Genomic DNA, 17,641 nt, shown 5'->3' on the forward strand with positions numbered 1-17,641 from the left:
GCGCATACCATGGAACATTATATTCAATGCATACTTAAAAACCGAATTCTAGAAACTCAGGTAAAGAAGAGTCAGGATAATTAGCTAATAATAATCGCCAGGCCGGGATATTGAGCGATGACTTGACCGGGAGTCGGGCGCTGATGTAATTTGGGACCCCGGTCTCGGCCACAGCAGAATACAGCTCAATAACGCTCTCCCCCGGTGAACTTGTTGACGGCCGCCAGGAACCACAGCTCGCGGGAGCACTGAAGTAAATCCGGGTCGCGCGAGCGCCCGGAGTTCAGCACGTGAACGCAGGCGATGTTGTCGCAGTAGACAAGAACCGTTACACCCGTCCACCGATGACTCCACTTACGGGCTGCCACCACTATCGTCAACATTTCCAAAACGTGGATTTTGGAAGTGTACTTACGTAGTACGAAGTCCGGGAAAACGGCATGGAAGAACTGACCGTTTGAGAAGGCACCGCATCCCGTAGAACACGCGTCGGTGGCGACGATGTCATCTGGGGCCGTCAATATGGCAGGCGCGATCAGTGATACCCCGTTGAAATCGTGCAAGAAACGGCGCCACCAATCCAGGTCACGCCGGAGGTCGCGAGAGACACGGAAACGGTGATGGTGCCGACGAAGTTTACGAAGAGTCTCGAGCATACGCGATACAAATAGACGGCCGGGCGGCACGCACGCGGACACAAACACTAGTTTCCCTATGAGAGATTGAAGTTCCTTCTTGGTCGCCTTCCTCTTGTTGAGCCACTGTGACACCAGTGTAGAAACTTCATCTAGACGAAAAGGCGGGACCCGCCGAACCATGTTAACGGTATCGAAGTCTATTACGAGCCAAGTCATACACGTCGCAGGCGGGATTGCTTTCTCCGGTGCTTCTTCCAGCCCTAAATCACATAGTGTTCTTTGAAGACTGGCGAACGCCGCGGGGGCCAGTGATGGGATGTCGGCGCCGCCAAAGTCGTCGATATAATTTGTAACACAATGTCCCTTTTCACGCTCAATAAAAGAGACCGCGGACGTGGTTGATTGGCACATAAAAGCAGAAGACCGCAGACCAAAGCAAGCCCGCGTGTCAATAAACCAATTATCACGCCAACGATAACATATGTACCGATAATCCGCCGGGTCAATAGGGAGCTGTCTATATGCCCTACGTAAATCTGTATTATACAATAAACAGCCTTGTCCCTTGTTTAAAATCATGTCAGTCATTGTATCAACGGAAGGATAAACTAAACTGATCGTCTCACCTAAAAAAGTATCCTTGGGAATGGCGTCGTTCACAGAGTGTCCGGCAGGGTAACTAAGGTCGACGACGACCCGTCGCTTGGTGCTATTGCGCTTTTCCACCGTTTGTAATGGTGCAGGGTAAACCGGGAAAGGGAATGGGTTCGCGCGAAAAGGGCCACACAAAGCGCCGTACTCGAGTTCCTTGGCAATGAACGAGTCAACATCTGCCGAATGATCTATCGCGGAGTGGTGATTGGTGTAACGAACATTGTCCGGAAACGCGTAACGGTTGAGATCAATATTAATAGGCCAGCCGAATTCTAGAAAATCAGGTAAAGAAGAGTCAGGATAATTAGCCAATAATAATCGCCAGGCCGGGATATTGAGCGATGACTTGACCGGGAGTCGGGCACCGATGTAATTTGGGACCCCGGTCTCGGCCACGGCAGAATACAGCTCAATAACGCTCTCCCCCGGTGCCAGTGGCACCCGGCTGTGAAGAGAAGCCGGCGGCTCCTCCGGAGTGATCACCGGGGGCTGCGCGAAAGGATCTCCGATGGGAACACTCAATCTTGGGATGCTCGACCTCCACCCGTCGGACGAGGAGGCACATGCAACACACGTGCTTGACTCGGCCCCAGCGTGGGTCAGCGTGTTCTGACGCACCTGGACATGACCCGTGTTGATATGCTTCGCAGTACCGCACTCTGTTGGCGTTGCTGTTGTCGCGAAAGGTGCGGGGGGGACCACGCGGTGCCGCGGAGAGGCGGGACCCCCCGCCCTGCGTGGCGGGGCCGGTCGGGGTGCGATAGCAGCGGTCCCGGGTGTTGTCGATCTCCTCCTTACCATCTGACCACGACAAAGTGCCGTTCTCCATGGCATACAGAACCGATGCGTGAGTTTCACGTACCATGCCCCACTCATAATAAGCCGCGTCAAACATCAGATCGGAGAGATGCTCGAGCCTGATCCTAACGGAACGTCGGAAGCGCTCTGAATCTAACAGATTTTTAATGTACCCGTATACAAACATAGGTGTCGATAGCTCGTCGAAAGTTACACAACCGTCGCCCCTTTTTCCCTTACCCGGGAAGTGCACATGGTGCTGGGGCCATGGCACTTTGATTCGACTAGATACGGAATCGTTCATGGTTTTCGTGCGACCGCTCTTCTTACCTCGGCGGGACCGGCGTGGTGATCGAGAGGACGAAGAGCCCGAGTCGTCCGAGCTGTACCGGTGTCGATGTCGTCTGGACTTCGGGCGGACGTTGTCCCTGCGCGACCCGTGGCGGCGTCGGGGCGGCACGTCGTCTGACGAGGACAGATCGTGTTTCCTCGTCCTAGCTTTAGTGGCGTGTCGTGGCTGTACGCTAGAACAGGAGGAGGTGGAGCGGCTCGACCTGTGCCCGTGGCGACGTCGATGCTCTTTGCGTGGAGGGTCCTGTCGCACGCGAGAACGGTCGACGTCCGGAGACCTCGCCCGGTACGGGGAGAGGCTACCGTTCTCCCGGCGGAATCGGTCGGCGTCTCGGGACCGGGACGGGAACCGGAGTTTTCGGTCGGCATCTCGAGAACGGGACGGGGACCGGAGTTTTCGGTCGGTATCTCGAGAACGGGACGGGGACCGGAGTGTGGTGTCCCGTCGCGAAGGTTTCCTAGAAAAACCCGGAGACTTCTGGCCGAAAATCTCCTCGAGGGTCTTGTCGACGTTGCTGGCCAGCGCCTCCTTCTCGCGGTGATCCTTCACCGTAGGCGGGTGTTCTTCGTCGCTTGCGCTGACCTCGGACCAGAGACCCTTAGCGTAGTCTTTGACTTTACTGTCCCCTTTCAGTTTCCGGAGGGACCGACGAACCCTATCCTCCAGGAGGCGCCTGTCCGAGTCAGTGTCGGCGGTCGATGACAGATCGGCCCCACACTTCCCTCGCCCGTGCGGGCCGCGGTGTCCTCTTACCGGTAACTGGCACACCGTGCAAGTTTTCGGCTTCGTCATCTTGGGAAAGAGATATCCTTTTCCGTCGTCTTCGGTAGTACGTACACAAGGTTAAAATGAAAAGTCAGGCAGCGGGTCCGAGTGTGACCTCGCTCCGTCAGAATCGCGAACACAATGACTCACTAGCGCCGCGAGGCGTGGGCGGAAGTGGCAGCGGGAGGTACCGAACACGTGGAGTCCCAGAGCGGAAGTGTTGGTGTAAATTAATAAAAATGACTTGGGTGACATTTTTCCTCAAATTCAATCTCTTTATCAGAATGTTCAAACTTTACATTCAAACGATAGGGCACTTGGCAGGTATTTGAGGAAATGAAATCACTTTACTTTCTCATTCATGGTTAGGAAGTAATAGCTGACCAAAGTTACGCCCCCCACCCCATACTTATAAAGCATTATAGACCTATTCAGTGCTCCGGTCTAAAATTCAATCTCTTTATCAGAATGTTCAAACTTTGGATTCAAACGATAGGGCACTTGGCGGGTATTTGAGGAAAAGAAATCACTTTACTTTCTCATTCATGGTTAGGGAGTAATAGCTCACCAAAGTTACGCCCCCCTACTCCATACTTATAAAGCATTATAGACCAATTCAGTGCTCCGGTCTAGAATTCAATCTCTTTATCACAATGTGTAAACTTTACATTCAAACGATAGGGCACTTGGCGGGTATTTGAGGAAATGAAATTACTTTACTTTCTCATTCATGGTTAGGGAGTAATAGCCCACCAAAGTTACGCCCCCCTACTCCATACTTATAAAGCATTATAGACCAATTCAGTGCTCCGGTCTAAAATTCAATCTCTTTATCAGAATGTTCAAACTTTACATTCAAACGATAGGGCACTTGGCGGGTATTTGAGGAAATGAAATCACTTTACTTTCTCATTCATGGTTAGGGAGTAATAGCTCACCAAAGTTACGCCCCCCTACTCCATACTTATAAAGCATTATAGACCAATTCAGTGCTCCGGTCTAGAATTCAATCTCTTTATCACAATGTGTAAACTTTACATTCAAACGATAGGGCACTTGGTGGGTATTTGAGGAAATGAAATTACTTTACTTTCTCATTCATGGTTAGGGAGTAATAGCTCACCAAAGTTACGCCCCCCTACTCCATACTTATAAAGCATTATAGACCAATTCAGTGCTCCGGTCTAAAATTCAATCTCTTTATCACAATGTTCAAACTTTACATTCAAACGATAGGGCACTTGGCGGGTATTTGAGGAAATGAAATCACTTTACTTTCTCATTCATGGTTAGGGAGTAATAGCTGATCAAAGTTACGCCCCCCCACCCCATACTTATAAAGCATAATAGAACAATTCAGTGCTCCGGTCTAAAATTCAATCTCTTTATCAGAATGTTCAAACTTTACATTCAAACGATAGGGCACTTGGCGGGTATTTGAGGAAATGAAATCACTTTACTTTCTCATTCATGGTTAGGGAGTAATAGCTGACCAAAGTTACGCCCCCCACCCCATACTTATAAAGCATTAAAGACCAATTCAGTGCTCCGGTCTAAAATTCAATCTCTTTATAAGAATGTCCAAACTTTACATTCAAACGATAGGGCACTTGGCGGGTATTCGAGAAAATGGAATCACTTTACTTTCTCATTCATGGTTAGGGAGTAATAGCTGACCAAAGTTACGCCCCCCACCCCATACTTATAAAGCATTATAGACCAATTCAGTGCTCCGGTCTAAAATTCAATCTCTTTATCAGAATGTTCAAACTTTACATTCAAACGATAGGGCACTTGGCGGGTATTTGAGGAAATGAAATCACTTTACTTTCTCATTCATGGTTAGGAAGTAATAGCTGACCAAAGTTACGCCCCCACTCCATACTTATATAAAGCATTATAGACCAATTCAGTGTTCCGGTCTTAAATTCAATCTCTTTATCAGAATGTTCAAACATTACTTTCAAACGATAGGGCACTTGGCGGGTATTGGAGGAAATGAAATCAATTTACTTTCTCATTCATGGTTAGGAAGTAATAGCTGATCAAAGTTACGCCCCCCACCCTACACTTATATAAAGCATTATAGACCAATTCAGTGCTCCGGTCTAAAATTCAATCTCTTTATCAGAATGTTCAAACTTTACATTCAAACGATAGGGCACTTGGCGGGTATTTGAGGAAATGAAATCACTTTACTTTCTCATTCATGGTTAGGAAGTAATAGCTCACCAAAGTTACGCCCCCCAGCCCATACTTATAAAGCATTATAGACCAATTCAGTGCTCCGGTCTAAAATTCAATCTCTTTATCAGAATGTTCAAACTTTGGATTCAAACGATAGGGCACTTGGCGGGTATTTGAGGAAATGAAATCACTTTACTTTCTCATTCATGGTTAGGGAGTAATAGCTCACCAAAGTTACGCCCCCCTACTCCATACTTATAAAGCATTATAGACCAATTCAGTGCTCCGGTCTAGAATTCAATCTCTTTATCACAATGTGTAAACTTTACATTCAAACGATAGGGCACTTGGCGGGTATTTGAGGAAATGAAATTACTTTACTTTCTCATTCATGGTTAGGGAGTAATAGCCCACCAAAGTTACGCCCCCCTACTCCATACTTATAAAGCATTATAGACCAATTCAGTGCTCCGGTCTAAAATTCAATCTCTTTATCAGAATGTTCAAACTTTACATTCAAACGATAGGGCACTTGGCGGGTATTTGAGGAAATGAAATCACTTTACTTTCTCATTCATGGTTAGGGAGTAATAGCTCACCAAAGTTACGCCCCCCTACTCCATACTTATAAAGCATTATAGACCAATTCAGTGCTCCGGTCTAGAATTCAATCTCTTTATCACAATGTGTAAACTTTACATTCAAACGATAGGGCACTTGGTGGGTATTTGAGGAAATGATATTACTTTACTTTCTCATTCATGGTTAGGGAGTAATAGCTCACCAAAGTTACGCCCCCCTACTCAATACTTATAAAGCATTATAGACCAATTCAGTGTTCCGGTCTAAAATTCAATCTCTTTATCACAATGTTCAAACTTTACATTCAGACGATAGGGCACTTGGCGGGTATTTGAGGAAATGAAATCACTTTACTTTCTCATTCATGGTTAGGGAGTAATAGCTGATCAAAGTTACGCCCCCCCACCCCATACTTATAAAGCATTATAGAACAATTCAGTGCTCCGGTCTAAAATTCAATCTCTTTATCAGAATGTTCAAACTTTACATTCAAACGATAGGGCACTTGGCGGGTATTTGAGGAAATGAAATCACTTTACTTTCTCATTCATGGTTAGGGAGTAATAGCTGACCAAAGTTACGCCCCCCATCCCATACTTATAAAGCATTAAAGACCAATTCAGTGCTCCGGTCTAAAATTCAATCTCTTTATAAGAATGTCCAAACTTTACATTCAAACGATAGGGCACTTGGCGGGTATTCGAGAAAATGGAATCACTTTACTTTCTCATTCATGGTTAGGGAGTAATAGCTGACCAAAGTTACGCCCCCCATCCCATACTTATAAAGCATTATAGACCAATTCAGTGCTCCGGTCTAAAATTCAATCTCTTTATCAGAATGTTCAAACTTTACATTCAAACGATAGGGCACTTGGCGGGTATTTGAGGAAATGAAATCACTTTACTTTCTCATTCATGGTTAGGAAGTAAGAGCTGACCAAAGTTACGCCCCCACTCCATACTTATAAAGCATTATAGACCAATTCAGTGTTCCGGTCTTAAATTCAATCTCTTTATCAGAATGTTCAAACATTACTTTCAAACGATAGGGCACTTGGCGGGTATTGGAGGAAATGAAATCAATTTACTTTCTCATTCATGGTTAGGAAGTAATAGCTGATCAAAGTTACGCCCCCCACCCTATACTTATATAAAGCATTATAGACCAATTCAGTGCTCCGGTCTAAAATTCAATCTCTTTATCAGAATGTTCAGACTTTACATTCAAACGATAGGGCACTTGGCGGGTATTTGAGGAAATGAAATCACTTTACTTTCTCATTCATGGTTAGAGAGTAATAGCTGACCAAAGTTACGCCCCCCACCCCATACTTATAAAGTATTATAGACCAATTCAGTGCTCCGGTCTAAAATTCAATCTCTTTATCAGAATGTTCAAACATTACTTTCAAACAATAGGGCACTTGGCGGGTATTTGAGGAAATGAAATCACTTTACTTTCTCATTCATGGTTAGGGAGTAATAGCTGACCAAAGTTACGCCCCCCACCCCATACTTATAAAGTATTATAGACCAATTCAGTGCTCCGGTCTAAAATTCAATCTCTTTATCAGAATGTTCAAACTTTACATTCAAACGATAGGGCACTTGGCGGGTATTTGAGGAAATGAAATCAATTTACTTTCTCATTCATGGTTAGGAAGTAATAGCTGATCAAAGTTACGCCCCCCACCCCATACTTATATAAAGCATTAAAGACCAATTCAGTGCTCCGGTATAAAATTCAATCTCTTTATCAGAATGTTCAAACTTTACATTCAAACGATAGGGCACTTGGCGGGTATTTGAGGAAATGAAATCACTTTACTTTCTCATTCATGGTTAGGGAGTAATAGCAGACCAAAGTTACGCCCCCCACCCCATACTTATAAAGCATTATAGACCAATTCAGTGCTCCGGTCTAAAATTCAATCTCTTTATCAGAATGTTCAAACTTTACATTCAAACGATAGGGCACTTGGCGGGGATTTGAGGAAATGAAATCACTTTACTTTCTCATTCATGGTTAGGGTGTAATAGCTGACCAAAGTTACGCCCCCCACCCCATACTTATAAAGCATTATAGACCTATTCAGTGCTCCGGTCTAAAATTCAATCTCTTTATCAGAATGTTCAAACTTTACATTCAAACGATAGGGCACTTGGCGGGTATTTGAGGAAATGAAATCACTTTACTTTCTCATTCATAGTTAGGGAGTAATAGCTGACCAAAGTTACGCCCCCCACCCAATACTTATAAAGCATTATAGACCAATGCAGTGCTCCGGTCTAAAATTCAATCTCTTTATCAGAATGTTCAAACTTTACATTCAAACGATAGGGCACTTGGCGGGTATTTGAGGAAATGAAATCACTTTACTTTCTCATTCATGGTTAGGGAGTAATAGCAGACCAAAGTTACGCCCCCCACCCCATACTTATAAAGCATTATAGACCAATTCAGTGCTCCGGTCTAAAATTCAATCTCTTTATCAGAATGTTCAAACTTTACATTCAAACGATAGGGCACTTGGCGGGTATTTGAGGAAATGAAATCACTTTACTTTCTCATTCATGGTTAGGAAGTAAGAGCTGACCAAAGTTACGCCCCCACTCCATACTTATAAAGCATTATAGACCAATTCAGTGTTCCGGTCTTAAATTCAATCTCTTTATCAGAATGTTCAAACATTACTTTCAAACGATAGGGCACTTGGCGGGTATTGGAGGAAATGAAATCAATTTACTTTCTCATTCATGGTTAGGAAGTAATAGCTGATCAAAGTTACGCCCCCCACCCTATACTTATATAAAGCATTATAGACCAATTCAGTGCTCCGGTCTAAAATTCAATCTCTTTATCAGAATGTTCAAACTTTACATTCAAACGATAGGGCACTTGGCGGGTATTTGAGGAAATGAAATCAATTTACTTTCTCATTCATGGTTAGGAAGTAATAGCTGATCAAAGTTACGCCCCCCACCCCATACTTATATAAAGCATTATAGACCAATTCAGTGCTCCGGTATAAAATTCAATCTCTTTATCAGAATGTTCAAACTTTACATTCAAACGATAGGGCACTTGGCGGGTATTTGAGGAAATAAAATCACTTTACTTTCTCATTCATGGTTAGGGAGTAATAGCAGACCAAAGTTACGCCCCCCACCCCATACTTATAAAGCATTATAGACCAATTCAGTGCTCCGGTCTAAAATTCAATCTCTTTATCAGAATGTTCAAACTTTACATTCAAACGATAGGGCACTTGGCGGGGATTTGAGGAAATGAAATCACTTTACTTTCTCATTCATGGTTAGGGAGTAATAGCTGACCAAAGTTACGCCCCCCACCCCATACTTATAAAGCATTATAGACCTATTCAGTGCTCCGGTCTAAAATTCAATCTCTTTATCAGAATGTTCAAACTTTACATTCAAACGATAGGGCACTTGGCGGGTATTTGAGGAAATGAAATCACTTTACTTTCTCATTCATAGTTAGGGAGTAATAGCTGACCAAAGTTACGCCCCCCACCCAATACTTATAAAGCATTATAGACCAATTCAGTGCTTCGGTCTAAAATTCAATCTCTTTATCAGAATGTTCAAACTTTACATTCAAACGATAGGGCACTTGGCGGGTATTTGAGGAAATGAAATCACTTTACTTTCTCATTCATGGTTAGGGAGTAATAGCAGACCAAAGTTACGCCCCCCACCCCATACTTATAAAGCATTATAGACCAATTCAGTGCTCCGGTCTAAAATTCAATCTCTTTATCAGAATGTTCAAACTTTACATTCAAACGATAGGGCACTTGGCGGGTATTTGAGGAAATGAAATCACTTTACTTTCTCATTCATGGTTAGGGAGTAATAGCTGACCAAAGTTACGCCCCCCACCCCATACTTATAAAGCATTATAGACCAATTCAGTGCTCCGGTCTAAAATTCAATCTCTTTATCAGAATGTTCAAACTTTACATTCAAACGATAGGGCACTTGGCGCGTGGTATCACAAAATTCTATTTTCTACGGTGACGGGAATATGTATAGAATGTTTTAGTAACCTGGAAGTAGAGTGGATGATAGTTCGGCAGAAGTATCAAAGCGAGTATTTAAGCTTAGAGTTACTGTACATCGCATTTTGAGCCGGCAACTTCTCGAGAGTGCAGCAAAAAAGGGACATATTGCTATAAAAGAATTTTAATAAAAAAAAGTTATGGGTGGCAAAATATTTCGCTCAGCTCCTCGTTAAAAGCCTGATTAAATCATGCATATGTAGCTTCGAAAGTACCCAGAATCCTTGTGCTTGTGCAATTTCAAGTAACGCCAGACGCTGACGATTAGAATGGATGCTCATGAGTATTAAATACCTGCATGACCTCTGACCCGTCACGTGATCCCGGCGCATTGTGCCTTCCATCATGGCGGAAATGGCCAGAACTTCCGTGACTATGGGGCCGCAGCTGGCGACCCAAACTAAAGAAATATTTCTTTCTCGCAAAGATTTCGAGGAAAATCAACAATGACCAAGTATGTCCAGAGCAAAAAGGATAAGTTTTTCGGAGAAAATGGTGAGTTTTCAGTCATAAGTGTTTCTGTCAAAGTTTTCGCGCGAAATACGCACTGTTTCCGGTCCACTGTTGTTTACTTTAACGCTCAGGATTTGGCCCGTTTGACTTGTACCGTTACTTTTAATGAAAGAATGAAGTGCGTGCCTAAAAATTCATTCTGGCGGAAATTTAACGAGATTTGCTTTGAGATGTTGAAGTATAACAAAAAGTGATGTTTTGAGATGTTATAAGTTCGCACTGCCGCTGACTTACGATAAAAATACAATCTGACAAAACTTAGCTTTAACCGATTTTTTTTTTTCAAACTATGTTTTAAGTCCTAAATTTTATACTGATACACTTGAAATATAACAATAGAATAAAGACTTTTTGATGACCACTTGATAGTGATGGTAACATCTGTAAAACTATTGTTATATTTTAGGTGTATCAGATTAACTGACTTTAATTTAAAGACTGTATTCTATTGTTATATTTCAAGAGTATCAGATTATCCTTTAAAGACTTATGATTCAAACTGGATGTCCAAACCTTTATAAACATATAATTGAAGTTTGGCATTATCACACAAGGATTGCAATTACCAGTAAGAGTTGGAAGAATTCCACAAAGCATGTCTTTGAAACAAATTGGCATGTTGTGTATGACAGCATTAGAACCACTCAATCATAACTCTGACAATGTATAATATCAAAATTCAAAGCTCATTTTAATTATCAAAGACTAATATTTCCCAACTGTACAAAGCAAAGAAACATGCAACAATTCAGTCATCTTGGTACAGTCTAGATAAACTACTAGTACCATTTCTATAAAACCAGACTCTTACAGAATCTCTATGTATATTTAAGTAATATTAGATTGCAATATCATGTTCTGTATTCCAATTCTTTTACGTACAATGTAATAGTTTGCAACTTAACTAAATGATTTAAAATTGCATTATCATTCCATATCATGACCAGCGCAAGCTGACTTTCGGTCTGCAGTCCTAGAAACCATTGTTACAGCAAGGTCAAACCTCCTTTTCACTGAGTAATTAAGAATGTACAATATAAGTATAAGTGTCTTGTGGTTGCTAATTGCTAAGACATGTACAATTGTAAATACTTAGCCAGCAAATGTTAGAAGTGGGCTAAGGCAAATAAAAAGCTTAGTAAAGACTTTGGCTACTAGTTCTTGTGTGCAATGGTGAATACATAAAACTATATTCCTTATACAGTGCTGTTTTATATGGTGTTATATCTACACTGGAGACTAAAAAAAAAGTCAAGATTTTATATTTGATACTAAAAATTGCAATAATTCGATAATACAGCTGCAAGCAGTTCCCAGCAAAGTTTGTCATCAATGATCAATGGTGTCTGCAATGTATAAAAACATATTTACAAGTTACAACAAATTTCAGTCAAAAACAGTCAGAATCATACAGAAACATGCAGAGTTGCAAGTTATGTTTTCAATGACATGAAATGCAGATCAGAGCTCAACTCAACTGAGGAATTATGTGAAAATTGAAAGTACTAAACACGCTGATTAGCAAAGCAGGTGGGCGTTTCGCCATGTTGCACAAGTTCATACGATTCCAGCTACCAGTCAGTGATCAGTACTACAGATCATCCTGTGGTTCCTGTATGACAGCCAGGACTGAGCAGGCTGGAGAGGGTGCAAACATAGGTGTTTGGTACATGGAGTACAAGGCATCTATTTCAATAACTCTCCCCTCCACCATGAGTGTGAACTTCTGAATTAGGAGAAAAAGATAGAAAGAGTGAAAAAAAACATATTGCAAGTCTGGAGATGTAGAAATATAACCTTGTGTGTGAAAATCATCAAGTCATTTGCTCTTTCCCAGATAATACACAATATGGCAATGATTGTTACCCCACCCTGGGTTGTTACATTCTATAAAAAGGGAAATTTTAAAGTTCTTATTGAAAGTTAAAAAGGACAAAATCAAATCAAATGAGATGTTATAAGTCAGCCCTCTGAATTGGGTGGACTTAACATGTTAAACACGTTGGATACATAGGTTGATGTAGCCTCTCTTCTTTTGAAATCACAGAACCCAGTACATGTACTTTTATCATACTTTTTATACCTGTTATAGCCATTGTTCATTATCTCACAAATGTTTTTCTATGTTTGTTTTGCTATTAGCCCTCGGACATGAACTTGCAATAAACTTTCTATATAGATTGATGGTGGAAGACAAATGTAGGTGGGTAACACTCACCCCCTTTTCCTTTGGTCCCAATAAGCTTATACTACACATGGACTTTGAAAATGAGGGTGATGACCCAAACCTCAACCTAATTCCCACATTTTATCAACAAGTAATATTATCCTATGACAAAGTTGAGAATAGAGACGACATTAGGTCCCAATACTTAAAAGAACAGATAATGGTGAAATGAGAATATAAGATCAAAAGGTAAAACCCTCTTCTTCCCCCAGTTTATTAAAGAAGACATAATCTATGTGCAAGATGTATTACCCAGGTGAAAATACATCTCTATGAATGAGTACTAGTACCCTACCCTTAGCCATAGACTCAATACTTTAATTGAGCACATTAGCCTGTCCCAAGCCCTACTCAGCACCTGGAAAACTCTTATCAAAAATGAACTTGACTCAGATGACCGCCCAACGCATCTTGTTACGGCCCACCACTACACCTGTTCAAACCTATTGAAAACAAATTTAAGAAAAACATGACAAAATCCTGTACATTACATTCTACACTCATAAACATGCAGTGTTGCCAAGCTGTCAGCAGAAATGACAGACAATTCTTCATAGCACTGAAACCTATGACTGTGAAAAAATTATGCTCTGCAGAACTGCATGTAAGGACATACAAATAGCTGAACTGAATTACAAACTACTACATGAAATACTGCTGTGTGGTGAAAAATTAAACAAATGGAAAAAATGGGCTAATAATTGATCCCACGTGTATATTATGTGACAGTGGGGAGATTGATAATTATAAACATATATGTTTGTGGATTGTAAGAGATTATCAGACCTGTGGAACACAGTTCATCATTACATACCTTTCAGTCCCAGTAATCCTACAATAGATTTTGAAGATCTAATACTTGGATAAGTCACGCAGCCTCTAAACACCTTAAAAGACCAATACTAATAATACTTATAGCTAAATGGGTCATGGGTTTCTCTGAGGAAGAGCCAAAGTCACACCTCACATCAAAACAATATCTCCACTCTTTCTAAATGGGAAATAGTTGTTACAAAATGAATTATATATAACTGATCCTGCTGACTGTTCCTGTCACGCCAAAAAAAGGACAGATAAAGACATAAGGACCTTGCCTAGTCCATGATATCCATCATACTTGGCACACACGTAATTTGAAGGGAGAAGAGTGTAGAAACGTACCAAACACTATTACTATATATGTCCACTTCATTTAAGTGTCTTCTTAGCCCTAGACAGAAAGAAAACGATGATTATTCATACACATAACAATAACTCGAAAAATACATCATTACCTTACACATTATCAATTTTATAAATATACATATATTTTTCAATATTACACAGATGTCCAACCTTCCCCGGAAAAACTGACGTACTGGACCCTGACAGATGTTGACTATGACGGCGCGCCTTTCCAGCTTGTGGGGAGGATTGTCTACGCATGTCACCAAGGAAAGGACAAAGCCCGCAAACAGAAGGAGAAATACAAGGCACAGAAACAGGCAGAAGCGATATAGTAGTATTCAATATATACTTCCAAAGTTGTTGACCTAATCCAAGTCAATGGTGAAAGGAAAATAAAAATCAAACAGAATAACAAGGGTGATTTCAACCAGGTGCAAAGAAATATTAGTTTCACAAAATATAAATAAGACAATGCATAACAAAGTAGAATACATTATACAAAGTTCATAACAGACTGCTGTATGTCGTCTGTGAACTCAAATGCTGTTTTATTCTGTTAGCGTCAAGACCATAACTTCAAAGCAACCCGCAAGATGATACAACATACAAAGAAGGTGAACTGCCCTGCAACGTTGACTGCAACACAGATCATCAAATTTCCTGCTTTCAAGGTACAGCATTCTAATTCTTCAGCTGGGAAGCAATCCTCTCTCCTCCTTGGAGAAGGATTGGCTCCAGGCACAATGTATCGTATAGGTGAGTTAGGTGTGTGATCCAGGTAGTCAAAGGAAACACAGCTATCTCACTTGTACCTGGTGCCATCTTACATAGCTAATACAGGCAAAGTAGACACACCCACATCACTTCTACAATCCCTCACCTGGTTTACAAAGAAAGAAAACTATCTCACCTGTGCAATGTCGCCACTGGTCCCAATCAAAGACATTTCTATGCTATATGGTGTCTCACCTGGTTCCTAGACAAAAAAAATACACATAATATTATTATATTATTGTAATTAGTTAATGCAATCATCCATATGCCTTGCCTTCTCCATTATCTTAAGTTATAGGATGAGACTTGGTAATGGATGCCGTCCTATATTTTCTTTGTCTGCCATAATAACAGCAGACAGCCAAAGAGTTAGAATGGAGTTAATACCAGTATGAGAGTTAGTATTGTAGTCAGGGTAAACTCACATAGGATAGTACCAAGGCTCCTATTCTTACCTATACACATATTTTAATCCTAGGTTTCAAAAAACACCAAGGCTTTGCAGACACTGGCTTCAGCAGCCCTGAAAGCTGAGTTAAGATCCAACCCTTCAACAGTTGAAGGTGTTGTAGAATACCATGTTCGATTTCCCGCCATGACAGAGCACGAGAACCACCCAATTCTTGGAGAGGTAAGTACATTGTGTATGTAGTCCGTTTTGTTAAGTTCATTTCTTCTTCGGCTAGGCAGGTGATACTACCAATAAAATGCCATATTGTCTTTACTACATATGTTGTCCATTTTACTTTTAATCAATAACACAACTTTATGTAATTGGCATTTAAGCAAACCTCAACATATGCGTACATCTAATTCATGGATTCATGGATGCTATTACTTCTCAGGCTGCTGAACTACGTGAGCCTGTAGATGCTGAAGTAGAGAAACACATCCTGAAACTAGCCTTGGACGGAGCGCGTCGGGTCAGCGCGTTCAGACGCCACATAAACACATTTGTGAAAGATGAACTTCTACGGGGACAACAGCCTCCCCCACTGACCCGCCGCCGCTACAATCCGACTGACCAGGACATTCGAAATATCCTGTCTAAGGCGAAAAGACAAACAAGAAACTCGGAAGACGATCAAGTAAAGCTGCAGGTAATAAACAGTTTACATAAATGCAGGTTTTCACGTAATATATATGGATGTCCATCACAGCAGGAATGATGTTTCCAGAAGAGATAGCTAATCTCTATATGTTATACAGTGTAATCTTTCATCACCTTCAACGGCAAGGTCATATTTTAAAATTCGACAAGGTTTAATAAAAATATTCTTTGGGGCGTGTGTTTGTGTAAACAAACAGCATAATTCGAGAAAGCAAGGTTGGTGAAAATGTATAATGAAATGCTGGAATTGCTGCCTGAAGATCATTTTGTTAAAGCTATGAAATAGTGGAACTCTAGTAAGCCATCAGTCCCAGTGCGAAATTTTGTATAAGTAAATGTTAGCCCGCTGCTGGAAACATAAACAAATATTCTATGTGGCCATGGCCCAATACAATGTATAATGGCTTACTCTTTCTTTCATTCACAGATATTGACCTTCAGATGGGCTGCAGAATCTGGCTGCTGTATCAAGTACAGGTCAAGCCAAGTACAGGAGGATGGAACTACAACCAAGTTCCTGTTCTGCTACCAGACACACTGGCAACAGAGGCTGCTCCACATATATGGCCAGCAGATGTGCCTGTTAGACGCCACTTACCGAACATGCCGATATTCGATGCCTCTCTTCTTCCTGTGCGTCCGCACGAACGTCTGCTACGTTGTGGTCGGCTCCTTCATAGTGCAGAAGGAAACCACAGTAGATGTTCAGGAAGCCTTGAACATCTTCAAGGAGTGGAATCCAGACTGGACACCTAGCCACTTCATGGTGGACACGTCTGATGTGGAGATTAATGCCCTGAACAGAGAGTTCCCGGGTAAAAGCACAATTACTGTCCAAAATACACATGTCAAGTTCTATCAGATTATCAGGAACATGAGGAGTTTTGTTCCAGTGTTGACATCCAATGTTAATAAGTCTAAATATTGTCATGTGCTAACAATCAACTAAATACAATACATGTACCTCCAATAAACCTCTATATCAGTTACAGAAACAAGAACAAGAGTTCAACGACCTCATATCTCCATGAACAATTCTATTCATGCAAATGATTTACACATTTTCATAATATATGCTTGGCCATAAACACCTTTATCTAACTTACACTTGTTGCAATATTGACAGTCCTATAATTTTCCAATTAGATGAATTATGGTGTTCTTGCATTAATTATGCAAATTAGGAATTTATTTGCATAATTGATATCTGTTGATGCTCTACTTTCCATTAACTACATATGTTACATGTATTTGAGTCTGATAATGGAAAACACTGCAAATATAGATTTTCCTCATTAGCTATGCAAATTAAGTCACAATTAGCATAATTTGCACTTCATTATGTATATCTCTGTCTAAGCTACCTGCCTAGTAAGTATCATATATTGACAGTCCTATAATTTTCCAATTGAGATGAGATATGGTGTTTTGCACTTATTATGCAAATTAGGAATGTATTTGTATAATTGGTATCTGTTGATGATCCCCTTTTCATAAACTACATACGTTACATAAAAAATGTACAATTTATTTCTGTATTTATTCTCCATTAACTTCTGTTATTTTGGTTAACTTAGAGTTGTAAACGTTATTTAGTTAGTTGAATATTTTCTTGATTATGTATCATTTAACTTTACCCACTGTGATAAGTATGATAAACCTAACTTTAACCCCCTCCCCTTGCATGTTTTTCCCTATGTTACATTCTTGCATTAATTTTGAAAAGATTATCATTGATGTATGTTCTGAAATAAATCAAATGAATAAATCAAAATTAAAACATTAA

The 17,641-nt window shown here is 41.0% G+C and overlaps 2 protein-coding genes and 1 long non-coding RNA gene across 4 annotated transcripts; all 3 read right to left on the reverse strand.

Moving 5' to 3' along the window:
• Positions 1–185: 185 nt before the first annotated feature.
• Positions 186–818, reverse strand: LOC136420311 (uncharacterized). The gene has a single exon (XM_066407158.1). It carries the CDS (start codon positions 816–818, stop codon positions 186–188), a length of 633 nt encoding a protein of 210 aa, XP_066263255.1.
• Positions 217–3,466, reverse strand: LOC136421184 (serine/arginine-rich splicing factor 4-like). Its single transcript, XM_066408353.1, has one exon. It carries the CDS (start codon positions 3,232–3,234, stop codon positions 1,702–1,704), a length of 1,533 nt encoding a protein of 510 aa, XP_066264450.1. The 5' UTR covers positions 3,235–3,466; the 3' UTR covers positions 217–1,701.
• A 7,777-nt stretch (positions 3,467–11,243) lies between these two features.
• On the reverse strand, positions 11,244–17,216 carry LOC136421191 (uncharacterized). Of its 2 annotated transcripts, XR_010753392.1 has the most exons (3): positions 16,454–17,216; positions 14,881–14,946; positions 11,244–12,214 (listed from the first exon to the last, which is right to left on the reverse strand). It is a non-coding gene; the product is annotated as an uncharacterized lncRNA (long non-coding RNA). The 2 variants fall into 2 exon arrangements; XR_010753393.1 differs by lacking the exon at positions 14,881–14,946.
• Between the last annotated feature and the right edge of the window lie 425 nt (positions 17,217–17,641).

The sequence above is a fragment of the Branchiostoma lanceolatum genome, chromosome 15 (genome assembly GCF_035083965.1).
Source record: "Branchiostoma lanceolatum isolate klBraLanc5 chromosome 15, klBraLanc5.hap2, whole genome shotgun sequence".
Classification (NCBI taxonomy): domain Eukaryota; kingdom Metazoa; phylum Chordata; class Leptocardii; order Amphioxiformes; family Branchiostomatidae; genus Branchiostoma; species Branchiostoma lanceolatum.

What these genes read in the sequence shown, in the direction of transcription:
- LOC136421184 (XM_066408353.1), bottom strand. Translation starts at nt 3,234, where the DNA reads ATGACGAAGCCGAAAACTTGCACGGTGTGCCAGTTACCGGTAAGAGGA.
- LOC136420311 (XM_066407158.1), bottom strand. Translation starts at nt 818, where the DNA reads ATGGTTCGGCGGGTCCCGCCTTTTCGTCTAGATGAAGTTTCTACACTG.